The 25522-nt window shown below is 43.1% G+C and overlaps 1 protein-coding gene across 1 annotated transcript; it reads right to left on the minus strand.

The window, feature by feature from the left end:
* Positions 1 to 24949: 24949 nt before the first annotated feature.
* LOC123374520 (neudesin-like) lies at positions 24950 to 25270 on the minus strand. Its single transcript, XM_045024591.1, has one exon. The coding sequence runs from the start codon at positions 25268 to 25270 to the stop codon at positions 24950 to 24952; it is 321 nt and encodes a 106-aa protein (XP_044880526.1).
* Positions 25271 to 25522: the final 252 nt, after the last annotated feature.

The following is a 25522-nucleotide window of genomic DNA, read 5'->3' on the forward strand; positions in this document are numbered from 1 at the left end:
AATCAGTAAATTCAGGGCTTGTACCGTATGATTGGAGAATTGCTAACATAATTCCTATTTTTAAGAAAGAGGGGGGGAAAAAGTGATCCAGGTAACTACAGGCCTGTTAGTTTGACATTTGTAGTATGTAAGGTCTTGGGAAAAATTTTTGAAGGAGAAAGTAGTTAAAGACATTGAGGTCAATGGTAATTGGGACAAACTACAACATGGTTTTACAGAAGGTAGATCGTGCCAAACCAACCTGATCTCCTTCTTTGAGATGGTAACAGATTTTGTAGACAGAGGAAACACAGTGGATCTAATTTACCTTGATTTCAGTAAGTCATTTGATATGGTTCCACATGGAGAATTATTAGCTAAATTGGAAAAGATGGAGATCAATATGAAAATTGAAAGATGGATAAGGAACTGGTTAAAGGGGAGACTACAACGGGTCGTACTGAAAGGTGAACTGTAAGGCTGGAGGGAGGTTACTATTGGAGTTCCTCAGAGATCGGTTTTGGGACCAATCTTATTTAATCTTGACTTTGGTACAAAAAGTGGGAATGTGGTAATAAAGTTTGCGGATGACACAAAGCTGAGAGGTATTGCCAATACAGAGAAGCACTGGGATATCATACAGGAAGATCTGGATGACCTTGTAAACTGGAGTAATAGCAATAGGATGAAATTTAATAGTGAAAAGTGTAAGGTCATGCATTTAGGGATTAATAACAAGAATTTTTGTTATAAGCTGGGGACTCATCAGTTGGAAGTAACAGCGGAGGAGAAGGACCTCTGAGTATTGGTTTATCACAGGATGACTATGAGCTGCCAGTGTGATATGGCCGTGAAAAAAGCTAATGCGATTTTTAGGATGCATCAGGTGAGGTATTTCCAGTACAGATAAGGAGGTGATAGTACTGTTATACAAGGCACTGGTGAAACCTCGTCTGGAATACTGTATGCAGTTCTGGTCTCCCATGTTTAAGAAGGATGAATTCAAACTGGAACAGGTACAGGGAAGGGCTACTAGGATGATCCGAGGAATGGAAAACATGTCGTCTGAAAGGAGACTCAAAGAGCTTGGCTTGTTTAGCCTAACCAAAAGAAGGCTGAGGGGAGATATGATTGCTCTCTATAAATATCAGAGGAATAAATACCAGGGGGAGAGAGGAATTATTTAAGCTCAGTACCAATGTGGACACAAGAACAAATGGATATAAACTGGCCATCAGGAAGTTTAGACTTGAAATTAGACCAAGGTTTCTAACTATCAGAGGAGTGAAATTCTGGAGCAGCCTTCCAAGGGGAGTAGTGGGGGCAAAAGACATATCTGGCTTCAAGACTAAGCTTGATAAGTTTATGGAGGGGATGGTATGATGAGATCAATTAATTGCCAGAATGAGGCTATTAATTGATCTTTGACTATTTGTGGTAAATATGCCCAGTGTCCTGTGATGGGATGTTAGATGGGGTGGGATCTGACTTACTACAGAGAATTCTTTCCTGAGTGTCTGGCTGGTGAGTCTTGCCCACATGCTCAGGGTTTAGCTGATTGCCATATTTGGGGTCGGGAAGGAATTATCCTCCAGGGCAGATTGGCAGAGGCCCCGGAGGTTTTTTGCCTTCCTCTGCAGCGTGGGGCATGGATCAATTGCTGCAGGATTCTCTGCACCTTGAAGTCTTTAAACCATGATTTGAGGACTTCAATAGCTCAGACATAGGTTAGGGGGTTGATACAGGAGTGGGTGGGTGAGATTCTGTGGCCTGTGTTGTGCAGGAGGTCAGACTAGATGATCATAATGGTCCCTTCTGACCTTAAAGTCTGAGTCTATGAAACACTCTTTCATACACAAAACAACATTAAGCAGGTCTGAATTTAACCCCTAAATTGTGAAATAACTATATCCTTTGTCTTTATGGAATCAGGTCTGTTTTGAACACTTTGCTAGAATTCATTTCTAACATAAATTTGTTGTGGGAGATCTCCTTTATTTTGGTTTGTATCTTTCTTTCTTTATTATAATTCCTGAGTGACAAATTTACCTGGGGATAGCTGAGCTGTGAATGCATCAATGTGTTTAGATTAGTTTGTAGTTATGAATATTCCAGTTTTTCTAGAGAAATGAACACAGTTAATAATGTTACAATGATAAGACATTACTGTTTACCAACCTTCTCCCCCCAAACCTCCCCCCATTTGGATCTTGTATCTCTGAGGATTTATTTGGAATATCAATATTTTCACAGCTGCAAAATACAGGTGGCATAGGATGTTGGTGAATGAGTATGATATGTTTTCCAAAGGCAGAAAAATGAAGTCAACAGTCACAAGACTAATTGACAATCATTAGTGGGTTGATCTTTTGCACCAATTGTTGGTTTAAGGCTTGAAAAATCTATCAATATCCCTGACAGCAAAAATTAGTCTGAGATTCCAGCTCTCAGTTGACTAATTAACCTCTCTAATGCTGATAGACTTCCACCAGGTACATCCAGGAAATACACTTATTCAGTCTAAGTACTCTGAGATGTTTCATTCATTTGAATGGACATTCCATTGGGAACTACAACTCAGAAGGTGTATGAACAGTCCATCAGCAGCGAAAGCATTAAAGAGAACAGTTTCATGGTTGCATTAGAGAAGAAACTGGTCATGCATAAGCTAAAATATCTTTGATAAGTAAACACGGAATACAAAGTCTGGAACAGGGGTCGGCAACCTTTCAGAAGTGGTGTGCCGAGTCTTCATTTATTCACTCTGATTTAAGGGTTCGCGTGCCAGTAATACATTTGAACGTTTTTAGAAGGTCTCTTTCTATAAGTCTATAATATATAACTAAACTATTGTTGTATGTCAGGTAGATAAGGTTTTTAAAATGTTTAAGAAGCTTCATTTAAAATTGAATTAAAATGCAGAGCCCCCCGGACCGGTGGCCAGGACCTGGGCAGCATGAGTGCCACTGAAAATCAGCTCGCGTGCCGCCTTCGGCACCTGTGCCATAGGTTGCCTTGCCTACCCCTGGTCTAGAAACTGACTGCTAGATTATGGTGCTAGAATGCAGTATCTTAAAACTGTAGACAGCTCTGTAGATGCTTCTGATTTAAATTTGCCCTTGTAGGAACTGCCAACTAGGACTAACACATGCAATATTCATATGAAAGTAAAAATTGTTTAAGCAAAATATAGTGAATCTGCAGAATTCTTGTTCCACATGTGAGTGTGAATCTGCAATCCTCTGCCAGGAAAATATTGTTGAAAAATATCTGTTACGCTGTACATTGTGAGCTGAATAACAAGACTCTTAAAGGAAAATGGCTGTGACTGATCATAAATAAGAGTTGAGGTAAATATAGGAATATTCACTGATATCAAATGAATTTTCTAAACACTATTACTGTGTAAATATATATACAAGTATTTGTGAATACTGGTGGTGTATTTAAGTGTTAGCTGCCATTTGACTGGTATTTCCCAGCAAGAATTTCAGGCCTGGTCTACACTACGCGTTTAAACCGGTTTTAGGAGCGTTAAACCGATTTAACGTCACACCCGTCCACACTAAGAGGCCCTTTATATCGATATAAAGGGCTCTTTAAACCGGTTTCTGTACTCCTCCCCAACGAGAGGAGTAGCGCTAATATCGGTATTACCATATCGGATTAGGGTTAGTGTGGCCGCAAATCGACGGTATTGGCCTCCGGGGGGTATCCCACAATGCACCACTGACCACTCTGGACAGCAATCAGAACTCGGATGCAGTGGCCAGGTAGACAGGAAAAGCCCCACGAACTTTTGAATATCATTTCCTGCTTGCCCAGCGTGGAGCTCTGATCTGCACGGGTGGCGATGCGGTCCCAAATCCAAAAAGAGCTCCAGCATGGACCGCACGGATGTGATCGCTGTATGGGCAGACAAATCTGTTCTATCAGAGCTCCGTTACAGATGACGAAATTCCAAAGCATTTAAAAAAAATCTCCAGACAGAGGGCACAGCAGGGACTCAGCACGCTGCCGCGTGATAAGCGTAACGGAAAGCCAAAGAATCAAATGGACACTCATGGAGGGAGGGAGGGGGGACTGAGGACTCAAGCTATCCCAAAGTTCCTGCAGTCTCCGAAAAGCATTTGCATTCTTGGCTGAGCTCCCAATGCCCGTAGGGTCAAACACATTGTCCGCAGTGGTTCAGGGCATAGCTCGTCAATTTACCCCCCCCCCCACCACCTCCAGAAGTAAAAGGGAAAAAAAATCCTCTCTTGACTGTTTTAAATGTCACCCTATGTCTACTGAATTCTGCTGGTAGACGCGATGCTGCGGCACTGAACTGTAGCATCCTTGCCCCCCCCCCCTCCTTGGTGGCTGATGGTACAACATGACTGATATCTGTCGTCATCATCAGCCTTGTGGCAGATGGTATAGTGCAGAAGGACTGGTATCTGTCCTCATCATCAGCCCATGAGTGCTACTACTTCCCAGTAGATGGTACAGAACGGCTGGTAACCGCCTTCATCATAGCAACAGGGGGCTCCATCAGCCCCCGCCCTTCATGTGTAAAGAAAAGATTCTGTTCTGCCTGGATTATCATAGCAGCGGGATGCTGGGCTCCTCTCCCCCACACTGCTTAATGTCCTGTCTGGACTATCATAGCAGCTGGAGGCTGCCTTCCCCTCATTTCATCTCACTAACAAGTCACTGTTTCTTATTCCTGCATTCTTTATTACTTCATCACACAAATGGGGGGACACTGCAACGGTAGCCCAGGAAGGCTGGGGGAGGAGGGAATCAACAGGTGGGGTTGTTGCAGGGGCACCCCCTGTGAATGGCATGCAGCTCATCATTTCTGCAGGATCTGACACAGAGCGGCTGTGCTCTCTGGTTCTCTGATACACTGGTTCTCTAGTACACTTGCCCCATATTCTAGGCAGGACTGATTCTATTTTTAGATACCATAAAGGAGGGATTGACTCAGGGAGTCATTCCCATTTTTGTCTTTTGCGCCCCCAGCCGATCTCAGCCAGAAGGCACCTATGACAGCAGCAGATGGTACAGCACAGAAGGACTGGTAACCGTCATCTCATTGCCAATTTACAATGGCATGGTAGATGGTACAGAACGGCTGATAACCATCTCTGCTATCATGCAAAAGCAAATGAATGCTGCTGTGTAGTGCTGCTGAATTGCCTCTGTCAGCGGCATCTAGTACACATACGGTGACAGTGACAAAAGGCAAAACAGGCTCTGTGGTTGCCATGCTAATGGCGTCTGCCAGGGCAATCCAGGGAAAAAGGGTGCGAAATGATTCTCTGCCGTTGCTTTCCCAGAGGAAGGAGTGACTGACGACATTTACCCAGAACCACCCACGACAATGATTTTTGCCCCATCAGGCACTGGGATCTCAACCCAGAATTCCAAGGGGTGGGGGAGACTGCGGGAACTATGGGATAGCTACGGAATAGCTACCCACAATGCAACGCTCCAGAAATCGATGCTAGCCTCGGACCGTGGACGCACACCGCCTAATTAATGTGCTTAGTGTGGCCGCGTGCACTCGATTTTATACAATCTGTTTTACTAAACCGGTTTATGTAAAATCGGATTAATCCCGTAGTGTAGATGTACCCTCAGTCTAATGATAAACTTTTTTGAGCAGAGACTAACATTTATAAACTATATTGTGACATAGTATAAATGGTAATAAAGATAATAAATGATGTAGAAAGAGATGCAAGAAATACCCCTTAACATGCGATGACATAAGAGACTTCCCAAGAACTTGTGAAGTTATATTTTTCAGATTTTCTTTTGGTTCTGTGGATGAACCAAGATGGTCTTGAAATTGACTTTCAAACACAACAAAGTCTGATGACTTACACTGAGCTCCCTGCCACGCTTTGTCATTTGGACACCTAAATGGCTTGTGTTCTAATCTGTTAATATCATAGGTTGTGGTGGGTTGTTTGTTTGTTTGTTTGCTTATTTATTTATTTGTGATGGTGAGTTACCTTCACGTGTCTGGCTTTAACCTTACATAGTCTGCATAGACTATACTTGATGTCATGGGCAGAGTTCTTGACTCTGCACTTTCACATTACTTATCTTGCTGTGCTGTATCTTTTTTTGGAAGTGGTATGAACAGAAATTTTGGCTGCCTCATATCCATGCATGTTACTACTGTCAGTGATGGTTTAGTGAAGATGTTCATCTGATAGGCCAGGTTATCAAGTACCTACTCCAACCCATGGGTTAATAACCACCCTAAGCTGAAGCGCTGGAATCATTGTGTGTATTCTTGTGAGATTTCTATGCAAACCACTTAGATGTAAATGAGCTCAGGATTTAGCCCTATTTAGCCAAATTATACAGAATGGAGAGAGGTAAATAGTGGTGTCCCCCAGGGATCTGTACTGGGACCAGTGCTGTTCAACATATTCATAGATGATCTGGAAAAAGGGGTAAACGGTGAAGTGGCAAAGAGTGCAGATGATACAGAATTACTGAAACTAGTTAAGTTCAAAGCAGACTACAAAGAGTTACAAAGGGATCACACAAAATGAATGACCGGGCAACAGATTAGCAGATGAAATCCAATGTTGATAAATGCAAAGTAATGCACATTGGAAAACATCCCAACTATACAGAAAAAATGGTGTTTAAATTAACTGTTACCACTCAAGAAAGAGAGGGTTCTCTGAAAACATCCACTCAATGTGCAGTATCAGAGGGGTAGCCGTGTTAGTCTGGTTCTGTAGAAGCAGCAAAGAATCCTGTGGCACCTTATAGACTTGCATCCGAAGAAGTGGGTATTCACCCACGAAAGCTCCTGCTGCAAAACGTCTGTTAGTCTATAAGGTGCCACAGGATTCTTTGCTACTCAATGTGCAGTGGCAGTCAAAAAAGCGATCAGTGTTAAGAACCATTTGGAAAGGGATAGATAAGTCAGAAAATATCGTAACACTGCTATGTAAATCCATGATATACTCATACCTTGAATACTGTGTAAGGGTAAAGAAGACTCTTGTGTCTAATCCAACTTTCATGACTTGAATGGAAGTAGGATGAAGGGTTATGTGTTCAGTTAATTTGACTACATGACCAGCATTACTGAGTCATTTACTCTGCACTGGTCATCTTTTCAAGTATTCACATTGCTTTGCAGAGCAAGAAAAATCATGACCGAGTACCAGTAACTTCTCTTCAATTATTGTAAGCACTACACCAGATCTTGCTTCAGAGCCAGGAGGTCCTGAATTCTAAACCCAGCTTGTCACTTTGGGTCCATGAGAAAGTCACATCCACCTTCAGTTTCTCCATCTGTAACATAAGGATAATAATACATACCCATCTACCTCATAGGAGTGCTGTGAGGGTTCATGAGATAATGTCTCTTAGTGATCTGAACATTTAAAGCATTCACATTTTATTAGGTGGTATTATTTTATTTTAAAATGGAATCATGTATGTATCCAGAAGAGAATGCCTCTTATTACCTATACATACAATATGGGTCAACCTCACCCTTGTCTTTTTTTCTTCTTCTTCTTCAAATTAATTAATTTCTTTCTCCAAGTGTGCTGTTTAAAATTACCTAATTTAACAAAAGGAAATACGCGTTTTAACAGTAGAATTAAATTTTTACTAATCTAATTGAATAATAATAAGGCTTAGCAATGGGCACACACAGAGAGCATCATAGAAAACATGAATACATTTAGCCAATGTAAAACATCTTGAACCGTTTTCACTTCCACCATGCATTATGTTTTCTTTTTTTAAATGAAGAAAATCAGACTTGGGCGAATTAATTTTAACTTCATTGCTTATGAATTATTAATTCTATATGACTTTCGAATTATTTACATATTTCATAGTAAATTAGTTAGGTGAAGAACAATTAGAAAGGGAACAACAAAGGAGTCTGGTGGCACCTTAACGACTAACAGATTTATTTGGGCATAAGCTTTCGTGGGTAAAAAACCTCACTTCTTCAGATGCATGGAGTGAAAGTTACAGATGCAGGCATTATTTAATGACGCATGAAGACAAGGGAGTTACCTCACAAGTGGAGAACCAGTGTTGACAGGGCCAGTTAGATCAGGGTGGATGTAGTCTGCTCCCAATAATAGATGAGGAGGTGTCTGTTGTGTATTTGGTTGTCATGGTTTTTGCTGCTATGGCAACTGAGTTAGATTATTATGGTCTGTAAAATAAAATGGAGGTTTTGGTTAGCTGCCTGCTCTCTGGCCTCAAGTGATTGCTTCCTACTCCGGCTGCCCCAAGGATATAACACTGGCGACGAGGATGGGATCCTGGTGCTGCTCCAGTAACAGAAGGAAGTAGAAATCAAGGTAAAGACCAAACAAAGAAAAAAAGCTGCTGCTTTGCACTGACTGTGAAAGTGAAACTAAAAATCATGGCTACTCTGACCAGGCCCCTGGAGCCTTTTGATGAGAATACAGAGCAGTGGCATGTGTATACTGAGCGTTTTGAGCTTTTTTTTATTGCAAATGACATTACAGAAGCGAAGAAGGTGCCAATATTCTTAAGTGTTGTAGGGGCTAAAACCTACTCTCTGCTACACAGCTTACTGCACCCTGTTAAGCCAGCAATTAAATCTTACAGTGACATTGTGGAAATCCTGGGGTCCCATTTTTCCCCAAAACCACTGGTAATTGCTGAAAGATATAGGTTCCACAAAAGAGACCAAAAGGAAGATGAAATAGTTGTACAATTTGTAGCCATTCTAAAAAAGCTAGCAGAACACTGTGAATTTAAAGAAATGTTAAATGATGCTCTGCGTGACAGGTTAGTGTGTGGCCTGTACAGTGAAGCTATATGGAAGCGCCTACTGACAGAGGCTCAGCTTACCTTACAGAAGGCTGTTGATATTGCTGTCTCCATGGAACTGGCTACAAGGGAGGCACAATACATCGGTGCACCCCCCAGGGTGCAAAAAGTGTCACAAGAACCGACCCACAAAACTGTGCAGAGTCAAGAATGTTACCACTGTGGTAAGCTGGGTCACCAGGCATCAGAATGCTGGTGTAAGGACCTGGTGTGTCGACACTGTGGCAAAAAGGGACACATTGAGTGTGCCTGTAAACAAAAGAAAAAGAGGCCTGTGGTCTGGCCGACAAAAAGAGGAACCTTGCATACTCTAGAGCAGACCCAGGATGATCAAGGAGACACCTCATCACAAGAGGAAGTGCCACTGCATGTTTTGTCTTTGGCAGCGGGCTCACATGAATACTGGGTAACCCCCTTATTGGAGGGCAAACCTATACGCATGGAACTGGACACCGGTGCAGCTGTCTCGCTGGTCTCTGAGACTGTGTATAAAGAAAAGCTACACCATCTTCCGCTTAAGGCAACAAAAACTGTTCTGAAGACGTATACGGGAGAAGCTGTGCCCATGGTGGGCACTATTGATGTTAAGGTGGAGCTCAATGGACAGGCCGCTAGATTGCCACTGTTTGTGGTGAGAGGTAACTACCCAGCCTTAATGGGTAGGTCTTGGCTTGGGAAGATTCAACTGAACTGGGCAGAAGTGCACCGGATGACTAAAGAAGAAACCAGTCTAACCCCTATACTAAGGAAACATGCTGCTGTTTTTGGAGATGATTTGGGAAGTATGAAGGGCATCACTGTGACATTGAACATTAAACCTGGCAGTCCACCAAAATATCTGAAAGCCTGAACTGTGCCATATGCCATCAGGCCAAAGGTTGAAGCAGACCTGGAGCGCCTGGTCACCAATGGAGTCCTAATACCAGTTACCCATAGCTCATGGGCCACTCCTATCGTTCCAATAGTGAAGAAAGATGGCTCTCTCCGGATTTGCGGGGATTTTAAAGTCACTGTCAACCCAGTGTTGTGTGCAGAGCAATACCCGCTTCCCCGCATCGATGACCTCTTCGCAGGCCTGGCTGGGGGACAAAAGTTCAGTAAGATTGATCTGAGACAAGCATATTTACAGATGCACGTCGATGAAAAGTCCCAAGAGCTGTTGACTATTGTGACTCATAAGGGGCTTTATCGATACTGTCGCCTACCCTTCGGAATAACATCGGCTCCCGCCCTGTTCCAGAGAGCTATGGACCAGATCTTGTGTGGCTTGTCAGGAGTTCAGTGCTATCTGGATGACATCCTGGTCACTGGAAGAAATGAAGAGGATCACTTAAAGAATTTAGAGGCTACCCTACAAAGATTGGAAGAGTATGGCCTACGAGTTCGCAAAGACAAGTGTGAATTCTTCAAGCCCTCTGTTGAATATTTGGGACACATCCTCAATTCTGCAGGTCTTCATAAGGCCCCTGCAAAAGTTAAAGCTATTGTGGAGGCTCCCCCACCACGAAATGTAAGCCAGCTGCGCTCGTTTCTAGGACTACTGAACTATTATGGAAAGTTCATCTCACAGTTAGCCACACTGCTAAAACCACTTCACGAGCTCCTTGGGCAGAACAAGGCCTGGAAGTGGACTGAAGCCTGTGATGTTGCATTTAACAAAGCTAAGGATGCATTGTTAAATTCTGAAGTTCTAACGCACTTTGATCCATCCTTACCCCTGCAATTGGCCTGCGATGCCTCCCCTTATGGAGTGGGAGCGGTCGTGTCACACATTATGCCTTCGGGAGAAGAGAGACCTATTGCTTTTGCTTCACGCACTCTAAGCAAAGCAGAAACTAACTACGCCCAAATCGAACGTGAGGCACTAGGAATTGTTTTTGGAATTCGGAAGTTTCATCAGTACCTCTTTGGGCGAAAGTTTACTCTTCTTACAGACCATCGACCTCTGACGTCAATTTTTGGACCCTATGCAGGCATTCCCCCATTAGCTGCTAGTCGTATGCAACGTTGGGCATTGTTACTTTCAGCACACACATATGAAATCAAATATCGGAAATCCACTCTGCACGGCAATGCAGATGGCCTCTCGAGGTTGCCTTTGCCGGTCAAACATCAAGATAGTGCCCAAAAGGAAATCTTTTACTTTGAACAGGTAGAGAATACACCCATCACTGCTACTCAGATAAAGAAGGCAACTCGCATTGACCCAGTATTGTCCCAAGTTATGGACCTGGTGATGCATGGAAAATCTCGACAAACCTCTCCGGTCTCATCCGACCTTGTTCCCTACATGTCCAAACGGATGGAGTTATCGGTCCAATCTGGTTGTTTGTTGTGGGGGAGACGTGTCATTATTCCACCACCGCTGAGATCACAGATGTTAGAACAGCTACATTCCGGTCACTGTGGAATAGTGCGCATGAAGGAAATTGCACGAAGCTATTTTTGGTGGCCTGGATTGGACAGCGCTATTGAAGAGAAGGCAAAAGCTTGTATGTCATGTCAGGGCGTGAGGAATGCACCCCAGTGGGCACCCCTACACCCATGGGACTGGCCTGAAAACCCGTGGCAACGTATTCACGTTGACTTTGCTGGCCCCTTTGAAGGAAGCATGTTCTTGGTGGCAATAGATGCCCATTCTAAATGGCCAGAAGTCTCTATAATGCAGTCCACTTCTGCAGAGAGTACTATCCAAAAACTACGAGGACTCTTTAGTCGTTTTGGTCTGCCAGAACAACTTGTGAGCGACAACGGACCGCAGTTCGTTTCTCAGGAGTTTCAAAATTTTATGAAGGCAAATGGGATACACCACATCACGTCAGCACCATATCATCCGTCCACCAACGGATTAGCTGAAAGATTTGTGCAGACAATGAAAAACGCTTTGAAATCAGCAAGGGGACAACACTCCATTCAAAAGCGTCTGGATATCTTCTTACTTTCCTACAGAAACACCCCTCATGCTACGACCCAGGCATCCCCAGCCTTTCTAATGTTGGGACGACAGCTGCGCACTTGCTTTGATCTGCTGAAACCTTCTGAACCCCGACAAACTGTGCAACATCAGCAGCAATATCAAGTCATCAGACGGGCACCCAGAGCAAAAGACCGAACCTTTAGCCCGGGACAGCCAGTTTTGGCTCGGAATTATACTTCCAGAGCTAAATGGGTCCCGGCCACAATCATCACTCAAACAGGACCTGTTTCCTACACAGTCCGGACTGCAGAGAATGTTACCTGGCGGCGACATGTAGATCAGCTGTTGCCAGGTCATGCCAGTCCTCAGGACCCATCTGCAGTTGAGGGGTCTGACTTCACCTCTTCTGGTGAGGCACCGAATCACGAGGCACCTGTTCATGACTGTTCTCCTCCATTACTGCCGGCGGCTGAGATACCCCTTTGCCCAGCACGAGCTGATACCACCTCCTCACCCGTTCGTGCTGCGGACCCTGAGCCCCTAGTGCTTTCGGGTGCAATAACACCAGAAGTTCGCCGTAATCCACCTAGAGACAGAAGGCCTCCTCATCGGCTGGATCTCTAGCTAGGGCGAACCCACGGTTATGGGGCAAAATAATCCCCAGGGTTTAGCCGGGAATGGAGGCAGTCTACCCTCCTTCTCTAGTCTAGTGTGTGGTTTTTTTTTTATTTAGGGGATGTTCTTATTAGGGGGGGAGGAATATGTTGTGTATTTGGTTGTCATGGTTTTTGCTGCTATGGCAACTGAGTTAGATTATTATGGTCTGTAAAATAAAATGGAGGTTTTGGTTAGCTGCCTGCTCTCTGGCCTCAAGTGATTGCTTCCTACTCCGGCTGCCCCAAGGATATAACAGTGTCAATTCCAGGAGAGGCAAAGCTGCTTTTGTAATGAGCCAGCCACCCCCAGTCCTTATTCGAGCCCAAATTAATGGTGTTAAATCTGCAAATGAATTTTGGCTCTGCTGTTTCTCCTTGAAGTCTGTTTCTGAAGTTTCTTTGTTCAAGAATAGTTACTTTTAAATCCGTTATAGAATGTCCAGAGAGATTGAAGTGTTCACCCACTGGCTTTTGTATCTTACCATACCTGATGTCTGATTTCTGTCCATTTATTCTTTTACGTAGGGACTGTCCGGTTCGGCCAATGTACATGGCAGAGGGGCATTGCTGGCACATGATGGCATATATAATATTAGTACATGAATGCAGGTGAATGAGGTGTGGCTGATGTGGTTGGGTCCTCTGATGGTGCCACCAGAGTAGATATGGGGACAGAGTAGGCAACAAGGTTTGCTACAAGGATTGGTTCCTGGGTTGGTGTTTCTGTGGTGTGGTGTGTAGTTGCTGGTGAATATTTGTTTCACGTTGGGGGGCTGTCTATAAGCAAGGACTGGCCTGCCTCCCAAGGCCTGTGAGAGTGAAGGATCGTTTTCCAGGATAGGTTTTGGATCGTTGATAATGTAGTGGAGAGGTGTTAGCTGGGGGCTGTACATGATGGCCAGTGGTTGTCTGTTGTTTTCTTTGTTGGGCCTGTCCTGTAGTAGGAGATTTCTGGGTACCTGTCTCACTCTGTCCATCTCTTTCCTCACTTCCCCAGGTGGGTATTGTAGTTTTAAGAATGCTTCAAAAAGATCTTGTAGGTGTTTGTCTCTGTCTGAGAGTTTAGAGCAATTTTGGTTGTATTTTAAGGCTTGACTGTAGACAATGGATCTTGTGATGTGCCCTGGATGGAAGCTGGAGGTATGTAGGTCAGTATAGCGGTCAGTAGGTTTCTGGTATAGGGTGGTGTTTATGTGACCATCACTTATTTGCACTGTAGTGTCCAGGAAGTGGATCTCTTGGGTGGACTGGTCCAGGCTGAGGTTGATGGTGGGGTGGAAATTGTTGAAATCCAGGTGGAATTCTTCAAGGGCCTCCTTTCTGTGGGTCCATATGATGAAGATGTCATTCAATGTAGTGCAAGAATAGGAGGGGCGCTAGGGGATGAGTGCTGAGGAAGTGTTCTAAGTCAGCCATAAAAATGTTGACATACTGTGGGGCCATGAGGGTACCCACAGCAGTACCACTGACTTGAAGGTATAAGTTGTCTCCAAATCTGAAATGGCTGTGGATGAGGACTAAGTCACAAAGCTCAGTCACCAGGTGTGCTGTGGCCTCATCAGGGATACTGTTCCTGACAGCTTGTAGTCCATCCTCATATGGAATATTGGTGTAAAGCACTTCTACATCCATGATGGCCAGGATGGTGTTTTCAGGAAGATCACCAATGCATTGTATCTACATACTACACAGACCACAGTGAGAGACTATGCCATACACAAGAGTCTTTGCTGCCAATGCATTGTAGTTTCCTCAGAAAGTCAGTGGTGTCTTGAAGATAACTGGGAGTGCTGGTAGCGTGGGGTCTGAGGAGAGAGTCCAAATAGCCAGATAATCCTGCTGTAAGAGTGCCAATGCCTGAGATGATGGGGCGTCCAGGGTTTCCAGGTTTATGGATCTTGGGTAGCAGATAGAATGCCCCTGGTTGGGGCTCTGGAGGTGTGTCCATGTAGATTTGTTCCTGTGCTGTAGCTGGGAGTTTCTTGAGCAGATGGTGTAGTTTCTTTTGGCATTCCTCAGTGGGATCAAAAGGATAGTGGTCTGTAGAATGTAGTGTTGGAGAGTTGCCTGGCAGCCTCCTGTTCATAATCTGACCTGTTCATTATAACTACAGCATCTCCTTTGTCAGCCCCTTTGATTATAATGTCAGAGTTGTTTCCGAAGCTGTGGATGGCGTTGCGTTCTGTATGGCTGAGGTTATGGGGCAAGTGATGCTGTTTGTTCACAATTTCAGCCTGTGCACGTCTGCAGAAGCACTCTGTGTAGAAGTCCAGTCTGTCATTTCAACCGTCAGGAGGAGTCCACGCAGAGTTATCCTTCTTGTGGTGTTCGTAGGAGGGTTCCTGTGGGTCAGTGCACTGTTCAGTGGTGTGTTGAAAATATTCCTTGAGTCGGAGATGATGAAAGTAGGCTTCCAGATCACCGCAGAACTGTATCATGTTCATGGGGATGGTGGGGCAGAAAGAGAGTCCCTGGATAGGGCAGACTCTTCCGCCAGGATTGGATAGATTAACAATATTAACAATATTGTTAGGTGAGTTGAGGGTACCCCTGTTGTAGCCCCTAGTGGCATGTAGGAGTTTAGATAGTTTACTATGCTTTTTCTTCTGTAGAGAAGTGAAGTGTGTGTTGTAAATGGCTTGTCTCATTTTTGTAAAATCCAGCCACATGGAAGTTTGTGTGGAAGGTTGGGTTTTTTTTTTGAGTCTCTCTAGTTTTGAGAGCTCATTCTTGATCTTCTCCTGTCTGCTGCACAGGATGCTGATCAGGTGGTTCCTCAGTTTCTTTGAGAGCGTGTGGCACAGTCTCTCACCATAGTCAGTGTAGTATGTCAATTGCCAGGGGCGGCTCTATGTATTTTGCCGCCCCAAGCATGGCAGTCAGGCTGCTTTCGGCAGCATGCTTGCGGGAGGTCCGCCGGTCCCGCGCCTTCGGTGTACCCGCCGCCGAATTGCCACCGAAACCACGGGACTGGCAGACCTCCCGCAGGCATGCTGCAGAAAGCAGCCTGACTGCCGCCCTCATGGCGACTGGCAGGCCGCTCCCCGCTGCTTGCCACCCCAGGCATGCGCTTGGTGTGCTGGTGTCTGGAGCCGCCCCTGTCGATTGCAATGGATTTTTTACCTTCAGTCCATTTGGTATGATATCCATCTGTTTGCACTTGGAGAGGAAGATTATGTCTGTCTGTATCTGTGCAAGTTTTTTTGTTGAGGTTGATGGATTTCCACTCCATACGGCTAAATTTAGCGCCTTGCATGGTGTCAAGTATCGGGGTAGCTGTGTTAGTCTGTATCTACAAAAACAACAAGGAGTCCGGTGGCGCCTTAAAGACTAACAGATTTATTTGGGCATAAGCTTTTGTGGGTAAAAAAACTCACTTCTTCAGATGCATGGAATGAAAGTTACAGATTCAGGCATTATATAATGACACATAAAGACATATATGAAGAATGTTTTTGTTTTAAAATCCTTTTTCTCTATGGTTCCCTCTGTTAAAATATTTTTTTGTTAAGAAGGCTGACTAGTCACTGAATACTTTGACTCCCAAAGGGAAGAACTGCAGACATTAAAACTCATTTGGAACTGCTAAGTAAACAAAACTGATACATATGGTTCTATAACCCTGGGACTGGTCTATTAGTGGGAAAATTGAGAATTCCACCCCATGATAGGTAAAGACATGAGGCTGGTCACCTGATGGGGTGCTCTCTCCTAGAGACCAGGAAGGGGATAAAGGGGCAGCTAGCCTTGTAACTATAAATCTTTCCTATATTGTTCTCTCCTCCAAACCCTTCCTTGCGGAAACTGTACATGATTTACTGGGGTTTATTTTTTTGTTAGTCCCCAGTATTGCAAATACTTACGTGCATGCTAAAAATTAAAATTCAACATGTGCATAAGTCTTAGTGTTTTATATTTTGCCTTTCAGTCTCCAAGTCCAGCAGTAGTTCAGCATCCATATAGGCCAACACAGTAGCCTGTTGTGCGATGTGCAAATGGCCAACATAAGTTCTAGCCATTTTGCTTCCCCCGCCACAGTTGCAAAGGCCTTCCTGTAGACGAACACTAGACACGGTCTGTAGAAAGCTTGTTTGCACTCCTCAGAGATAGCTCGTACAAAGCCTAGGACATTCACATTTGTTTTTATTGAGAAGGGACGTTGGCTAAAAGACTAGGGTTAGACTAAGTGCCACGTGGTCTTTAACTTGCACATAAACATCTTCAGGAGTGGGGCACAAAGGACGCTGCAGAGTCCTATATATAAACACAAGTCCCATCTGTGAGACTTTAAAGACAGTGGGCTAGTCTTCCGGCCCAGGAACAAGTCTGCTATCATGCGAGGCTTTAGTGACACCTTAATATTATCATATTTAACGTGCTATGAAAGTTTATACTTGGAGATCGCTGTTAAAAAGGTTTGAAATGCCATTCCAGAATTATGCTAAATTACAGCAGAAATACTGTATTACAGGAGAAATATGATCAGCTTGCATATTACTCTCTGCTTAATGCCAGATGGATTAATGTTACCATAATGAATACCCAAGAAATTAAACATGATTTGTCGCTTGTTGCAAAGTGCTGCACAGAATGGTAATCCATTGTCACTTTCCATGAAAGACGCTTGATCTGTCAATGAGATCTCAGGCAGAGATTGTAGTATCTTCATAAAAATGCCTTCTGCTACTATAACATAAATGTTCTAATATCAAAACCAGCAAAGTCCCAGCAGTTTAGCTGGAGAAGACAGAGGACCTAAACTGGATTTTTAATGAGGTGTTCCAAAGATCACATAGGCTTACAGTCTCTCACCAATGGGTTAAGTTTATGCTGTTTTGCATCCTAGTTAGTCATGCATAACTATTCTATTCTTCCCTGCAGTGTCCAATGAGCAGATGTAATGGTCAGTAGGTCACAATACGACATGCTGAAAAGGTCAAAATTCTACAGGATGCCACTGTCTCTCTCTGTCTTACAATTACGATATCTTGTTCTGGTAGCAAAAGTCATAATGAGGACAGTAATGAATACAACTTAAATCCCTTCGTCTCACCCAGATGCTGAAAAACAAGGGCTGGGTGAATTTGTATTAATAAAGTAGCAGATCCTGCAATCTTTAGTCACGTGAGCAGAGCAACCCTATCTCAGTCAGTCAGTCACATTGATTTCAGAGGATTCCTCAAATGGGCGAGGGTTGCAGGACTGAGCCCAAAATAAGAACTAACTTGAACCTTCATCCAGAACTTGATCTAAATCTTCACTTGGAATATTTTTTATTGTCCAAGGATGGTCTTCTGGTTAGGATGTTGGACTGCAACTCAGGAGATGCAGGTTTATTTCCTAGGCCTGTCAAGGCTTTGTGTGTCTTTGGGTAAGTGAGATCCAAAGTCCGCTAATGACAATGGAAGTCTTTTGATTAACTTCAACTTTCTGCATGCCATTTCCCTATCTGTAAAATGGGTTAACACTTCCCTGCCTCATAGGTGCGTTGCTCCTTAATGTATGAGTTGCTGGGATACTAAACAAGTACCCATGAGTACCGCACCACATGGCAAACCCAGCAATCTCCCTAATGGCTGTCTATGATGTGATCTGGAGAATCTCATATGCTGTCTCAACGGGAGCATTTGAAACAGGCAAAGCAGACCACAACTTGGTGACAGTGTCATTAAAGTTTTGAATTTTTCTTAAGCTCTTATGCTATCATCTGTATTTGTATCTGAACTATGCTGACATGTAGGGATCCCAACCGAGATTGGTATCGTACTGTATTAGGCAACGTACAAACAGTGCCCTGCCCCAGAAACACATACAAAGCGAAGGATAACCGGGGAACCAGGCTTAGCGAAGTAAAGTGACTTGGTCAAGGTTCCACAGTCACTGACAGGCAGAAGCAGGATTAGAATCTAGATCTCCTGACTCTCAGTCCAGCACCCTATCCATTACACCACACTGCCTCCTGCTGAAGGCCATGGAGATATGCTGAGTTACACCAACTGAGGATCTTGCTTATTGTTACTCTGTCTTCTCTAATTATTCCTACTGACACTCTATGTTTTTGTCAGTGGCATTCTTGTCATTTATAGAAAAGCATCATTGAAAGACTGAAAAGTCTATGTATTTAAGAGTAACGTGGATCACAAGATTCACAGCACACTGAGCATTTTACATAAGAAAATAGAGAAAGCAATTGCTTTTAGTGGAGAAAATGCTGATGTTTGTATACAAAGAGTATATGTTACACTACATTCAATACTGGCTGCTTTCTGTACAGATCACGTCAGCCAATTATCTCATGTCTCACGACTAGTGTAGCATTATAAGGGGCTGATCCTGCTCACATGGACTTCAGTGATGCAGGATCAGATCGCAGCAAGTGAAAACTGGTTATGTATGGCTATGGGGAGGAAAACCATGTAGGTTTTAATTCATAGAGGGAGTGTTAGCAGAGTGATAACACAGTCATGGGTGGGGAAAAAGATTCTTGAGTATTTGTTCCCAGGAAATTGCTTTTTTTTAAACAAGCTGACCTCAGGTTGGGATAGTAGTAGTTTAATTTTCATAAAACATCATAGAAGATGAAAGCATATTACATAATCCAATCTACTGCCCTGCAAATGCACGATTGTTACGGTCATTATATTTTGTCCACCCTATTTGTAGCTTTAAATGACCTAAATGATGGAGCTTTCACCACTTTTGGGAGATGCCACAGTGGTTCTCAAATTTTAGACTGTGGAGCCCTTAGGTTTGCAGGATGATGCACATTGAGAGCCAACTAGAGTGAGGATTGGGCTATGGAGAAGAGATCTTTGAGAGGGCCGTTCAAGGTGGTCCACAGGAAGAAACTGCTGGAGAATTCTCAGCCTAGTATATTTCAGTCATGGGAAGCTTTTCCTGATCTAACACTGAAATTTTTCCTGATCCAACACAAATCCTGTTTTTATGGATAAAGCTTTCGCTTTTCACTTTGCAAAACGTTCACTGGAAAACTGACTCCTTTTCTTTGCCTGTTTTGTAAGATCCAGTTTCTGATACCTTTGCTCATATCGTATTACTCTTTCTGCATGCTTACTCCAGGAGTAGTTCCCACTGATTCACTGTATCTCTATTGACTTGAATTATTAGGAAATTAGATTCTCCTCCTCATTGTTTTTGTGTACACAATTTCACCAGTTGAGACAACTGTGTGCATTCAGCATCACTCTGTGAAGTGAGCAGATATTTCAGTAGCAGTATGTAGTGTTTTCTGGAGATATTGTTTGCAAACATTTCCATGTTTGCAAAGAGCAAAAACCTCAAGAAGTTGCAGAGGCAAAATTGATGTGTTTTGTTGTCAGGCCTACACAGTGTATATCTCTGGTTCGGCAACTCACTGGAGGGAAAATGATGGACAGTGATATCTCTGTTGCTAATATATTTCCCTCACTTTTTAGGAAATGTCCATTATATTGGAATTCATGCTCATGTTTTATCATCCACCAGCTGAATCTCCATGACCATATATTAAATTCCTCAGTCTTTTACTCATCTATCAAAACCTCTCTCCTGCATCTGAATGTGCTTCCATATTTCCTATAGTGCATCTAAAGGGCTTCCATATTTCTTACAGTACATCTAGCAGAGAGAAACTTTCCATTGACTTCAACAGGCTTTGGATCAAGTATATAATCACCTTTTAAAGCTGTACATATGGAGGATCTGAAGGTGAGGAAGAACTTAAATACATAAGCCAAAAAAGCCCCAAATACCAGAGTTAGCTAAAATTTTCTGAATTTTGAATTTTCAAGTAAACTTTTTGTCAGTTGATTTTTGATTTAAACATACTCCTCACTCCCAATTTTTTTTCCCTCACTGATAATTTTTGTGGGGTTTTTTGCACAATACAGTTCAAAAGCATCTCTTGTGGATGCAAAACAAAGTGGGCAATTTCAAAGATATCATATACCACTAAATTATAAGTATATGCAAAATTTCTCAGTTTGGGACTGCTTAGCTAGAAAGCTCCCTTTTTTCATTGCTCTCTCAATTTAAGCCTTTAAAAAAATAAACAGGAATCCAGGCTGATATTTGAGAATGTTTTATCCTGATGAGGGTGACAACAAAATTGCTAAGGCCTCAGTCCTGCAATGACTCTGTAAGTGCACCCTATTGCAGGATTGGGAACCAAGTTTGCATGATCCCTGGAAAGCAGGGCATATAGTTCAAAAAGCAAATCCGTTAAATTAAAGTGCTGCCATAATAAACTCCAGCAGAAAGCATATGTAATTGTGTAGGGTCCATTATTTACCTAGTCATTTGAGTGTTCACTAGTACATTAAATGACGGTGGAGGGAAGGGAGGAGGAATATCAACATGATCCTGGTCAGAGAATGAGTTTCCATGTAGCTTTCCCAGGTTATAATAATTCTGTTTGCTGTCTTACAGGTATGGGAGTATTAGCGGGAAGGTTTCATGCTAATGAAAGGGTTGTTTTATTACGTTACAGTGTTGCCATAAATGTTCTCTAATTACCTATGTTATGGTAGGAATCTGAAAAAGTATAAATTGAGTGCCTTGCATAATTTATAAAAGCTGAATGTTTCCTAATTAGTTCTGTTAGGTTAATGATATTGCAGCCTCATTTTTCCATGGCCCTAGGCAATGACCTTTATCCTCCCCAATTTTAACACTTTCTTTTAGTTCAAAACCATGTGGTGACCTTCCCCATCTTGAGCGGTATTTGGGAGACATAATGCCTTGGAAAATGTTACAAATCCCTTTCCCCCCACCCCTTTAAAGTAAAGAAATGGCCTGCTTTATACAGGCGAAGTAAAAGCCTGATTTATACAGATCCTCTGAAGAATGTTAGTGAAGTGCATTCCTTCAGTGTTTTCATAGAAACTGATGTGAGCTGCATTAGCAGAAGATGTGAAAATGGTGAGGTGGGGGGAGAGAAAAGCCTCTCTCAAAAGAATTCTAAAATAACATTTTGCATCCTCGAGTAATTCCCAGCTCTCCCTGGCAACCATTCATTTCTTCCGAACAGCAGAAATTTGCAATATGAAAGTGGATTGGCTTGCTTTTCCCATGGGGTCCTGTATCTCTTCATCCAGCGCCTAGGGTAAAAAGCAATGCATACGTTTACAATATAAATGTGATTTAATCGACCTCCCTGTCAGCGAGAAATGGCAAGCATATCAAACAAGCCCAAGATGCTAGGAAGAAAAAAATCATAAATTATTCCAGTGATGAGTTTCTGAGCTGCATTTTGGACTACTAGATGATTCCATGTAAGGCTGTTCCTTGAAACAATAATTAAGATAATTCTGTATGACAAGGAGAAAAATGTTCAGCTTTGTACAAGATGTGCTTTCTGTTTAGCAAGCTGAACGCTCTTTATATTGATTAGAATTCCCCTTAGCCACTGCAATACAAAGCTGAAATTAATTCAACAATGCACCATCTTCCCTTACTTTACTATATCCTTTGCAAAGAGGGTTGGCTTCTAAGTCAGGAAATTGAGAGAGAGGAGTGTGTGTATCTAAATGTCTCCAATAATAGCATTTTTATGAGCACTGAATGTTCATCTGTATGGATGTTGAAAAGTTCTATTGGGCCTGAAGGCATTTGTTAGAAACAGAAGCTGACCATCATGAATAAAATAAATAAATTCATTGAGGAAACCTTTGCTTAGGTGTTCAGATTTGTTCATTACTGAAAATGGTTTCTGTGCAAGAGTCCCTACTACAATCACTCTGGTTTTAGGCACAACTGAGAAATTCCTAATTTTCCTCGAAATATTTGAAGATCGTAGGAAATGAAACTGACAAAAAGAAAGCTATATACAGTACGTGGATTGGTCCCTTAATCTCAGCACCAGTTTTTTCCTCAAAATAATTGCCCGCATCCTTTTTTCAGATTGTTTAGATAGACCCTGACCCAAAATCCACTAAAGTTGGTGGGTGTTTTGGTACTAATGGACTATGGATCAGTCCCCAAGGGCCTTAGTACAGTAATTCTGTTCGCTATGCTGTACTGACTCATTCAGATCTTCATCCACCCAATATCTAGTGTTATCTAGGTAGGATAAATATAGGGACCATATTTTATTAATCTTATATCTACTATCAGTTGTATTCCTACTAAGGTACCAGTCCTGAGAACACTTGAGCAGGAGAGTAACTTTACCTCTGCAAGTAGTGTAATTGATTTCATTGGGACACTTACATGCATAAAACCCTTTACGTGCTTAAGTGTGTGCAGAACGGGGGCCCAAGTCTGTATATTTCAGACAGATATCATGACTGCCAGGGGCGGCTCCAGACCCCAGCACACCAAGCGTGTGCTTGGGGCGGCATGCTGCGGGGGGCGCTCTGTTGGTCGCTGGGAGGGCGGCAGGCGGCTCCGGTGGACCAGCGGACCCTCCGCAGGCACGTCTGTGGGAGATCCACCGGAGCCGCGGGACCGGCGACTGGCAGAGCGCCCCCTGTGGCATGCCGCCGTGCTTGGGGCAGCGAAATGGCTAGAGCCGCCCCTGATGACTGCACTAAACCATTCCAGCAAAGACAGGTTCCACAGGCCATTTCCACTGGTTATGTTCTTTTTATATATTATGTTTTTATTTCCCCAATACCAACATAATACAGTACCAGGGTTTATCAAGGAGAAGCTTAAGTGGAGACAGGGCTGCTTTGTGGATAGAGTGTTGGACTGGGACTTAGGAGACCTAGGCTCAATTTGTGGCTCTACCACTGGCCTGCTGAGTGACAGTGGGTGAGCCACTTTGCTGCTTTGTGCCTCAGTTTCCCCATCTGCAAAATGGGAATAATGATACTGACCTCCTTTTGTGAAGTGCTTTGAGAGCTATTGTGGAAAAGGTCTACGTAAGAACTAGACCGAATCACCAACCTGCGTGAAGATGAGCTTTACCCGGTAGCACACAGCTCCCATTGTTCTTCTGCACTGTTTGGATACATCCCCCTCTCATGCCTTTTAGCAGCCTGCTTGTTTGTGGTGCTTCTGCTGCTATTGCTTTACACTGAGAGAGACTTTTTTTTTTTTTTTGGCATTCTATCCTTCAACTAGGCCTGAAACTTTTGGTGTTTAATTTGTACATCGCATGTTTTGGCTATTTATCTTTCCCTGCATCCAGGGCTTGAGAGTTTATTTACTACCTTATTCCAGCCTGGCCAGCTCCGCATTCCCTTGCCACAGACTAAGGTTTGAGTTGCAAACAATTACAATCTGATGGTTTTTTATAAGTCAGCCGGTACATTTTTATGTTTTGACCTGGTGAAATGTATTTCTTTCAAATTCCTCTGACAGAATGTGTCATTTGTGAACTTTACACTTGGCTTCTTGGCTCTGACACACTTTGAGTTACAGCATTTCTCCCCCTCTCCTGAATAAATTATTGTTCCCACCCCTTAGAGGACTGCCATATGTCTCCTTCCCTGACCTCCTCTTTTTAATTCACTTGAAAATTTCTTGTTATTTAGCTTAACCTCTTGTGCAGCTTTCCTTGCTGCCTGTGTGGTGACTTTTTTCTTTTTACACTCTTGGAACTTCAATGTATAATCTTCTCTGTCCTCTTCTGCACCTGATGTTTTACCTCATCCCAAGCCTTTACAGCAGAGGTGATAGCTCAAGTATCCTGGCCAGATTCCAGTTTGAGTAATTACGTTGTCTCCCTAAATTCTCGGTGCCCTTTCAATTGAATATAGTTCTTCTTCACTTCCTGCCCTCAGCTATTGTGTGCACTGCTAAGCAGTATCTGTGTTGCACTTGCTTTTTCTGCCTGTCTGCTATGATTTGGGATGAAAAGTAAATGTAAGGTAGTATTATTTTAACATTTGTATGTGCCATTTTTATTTTTACATGGCTTACAATTACTTTCCATTAAATCCTTTCCATTCCCCTTCTGTGGATTTCATGCGTTTTTATTCTACGGGATATCTTAGTCCTTGCTCCCTTTCAAAACAAGTCCCTTTAAGATACAGTGCCTTCACTTTACCTCCTTTTGGCCTTAGGTTTGTCCTGTCATGGATATTGATCCCATGTATTTTCTCTCCAGTCTTGTTTTAGGCTTTAAACCCAAGCTGAGCAGAGATGTCTCTTTCTAGAGAAGTGCCATGTGTTTGAAAATGAGTCTTCCTGGATCGAGTTCACAAATGTCTTTCCTGCCTTTATTCTTCATTGTGTATGCCTCAGCCGATATCCACATAGTTAGAATGTCCCAAAACTCTTAGGGCCAGATTGGATCAGGCTCTAGGCACAGTGTAAAGACGCCTACTGGACTGGGCTTAGGATCAGGTGCATATAGACCTTGATATGCATGCACAATCCACAGTGATATCTGCTGGAAGATGCACTGAGGGGAATTTTGTTGGGTTCACTGCTTGAAGGAATTCACTACAGTGGTAAGAAGCCAACATCAGGTTTGTTTAAAAATTAAATACAAAATATGCACCCAATTCATATACAGCATTCTTCCTCCTTAAAAATAGTCAGTGGTTGCCAGTTATGTTGTGTTCTACACTGCTTATCTAAGGATTTTCAGGATGTTGAATCATACATCAAAATTCATCCTACTGTTGAAAAGTGGTAGATCCATGGGCTTAAAATTCTGATTGGGGCTTCCATCATCATTCAGCGTGCTTTGAGAAGTGTAGCCAACAGTAGGATATTTGGTTTTGTATACATTATTGAAGATATCATCCAAGGATTTCAGCTCCTTCTCTGAGAGTTCGGTTGTGTCATGAGTGAGATCTGCTGGATCAAGCAACAGCTTTGTGATGCCTTTTGTTGAGTCCTTTCCAACCAGGATGTTATATGTCCCATACAATTCTTTTCCAGAAATGACGTCACATACCGTTGCCTTCACTGCCATGTAAATAGTCTGTCCCCTCTCCTCTGGTCAGGTTAGGCTCAATGAAGAGCTGCATGGATTGGCTTGAAGTGCAGCTGCTGCTCCACCAGAGCAGCCAAGGTGGCCATACAGCTACCCAAGCCCACCCGCCATGGTGTTTTGGAGGTGAACAATCAGCAAGGCTTTTTTATCCTTGTTCATCTTCCAGTTCTCATCCCTGCTGCCCCCAAACAAAGAATTTCCTTGGTGCCATGCTGGGAACAGGGTTCTATT

This window comes from Mauremys mutica, chromosome 7 (genome assembly GCF_020497125.1).
Source record: "Mauremys mutica isolate MM-2020 ecotype Southern chromosome 7, ASM2049712v1, whole genome shotgun sequence".
NCBI lineage: Eukaryota > Metazoa > Chordata > Testudines > Geoemydidae > Mauremys > Mauremys mutica.

Bases quoted from the DNA above. Each gene is read 5' to 3' on its own strand.
- LOC123374520 (XM_045024591.1), bottom strand. From the start codon at position 25,270: ATGGCAGTGAAGGCAACGGTATGTGACGTCATTTCTGGAAAAGAATTG.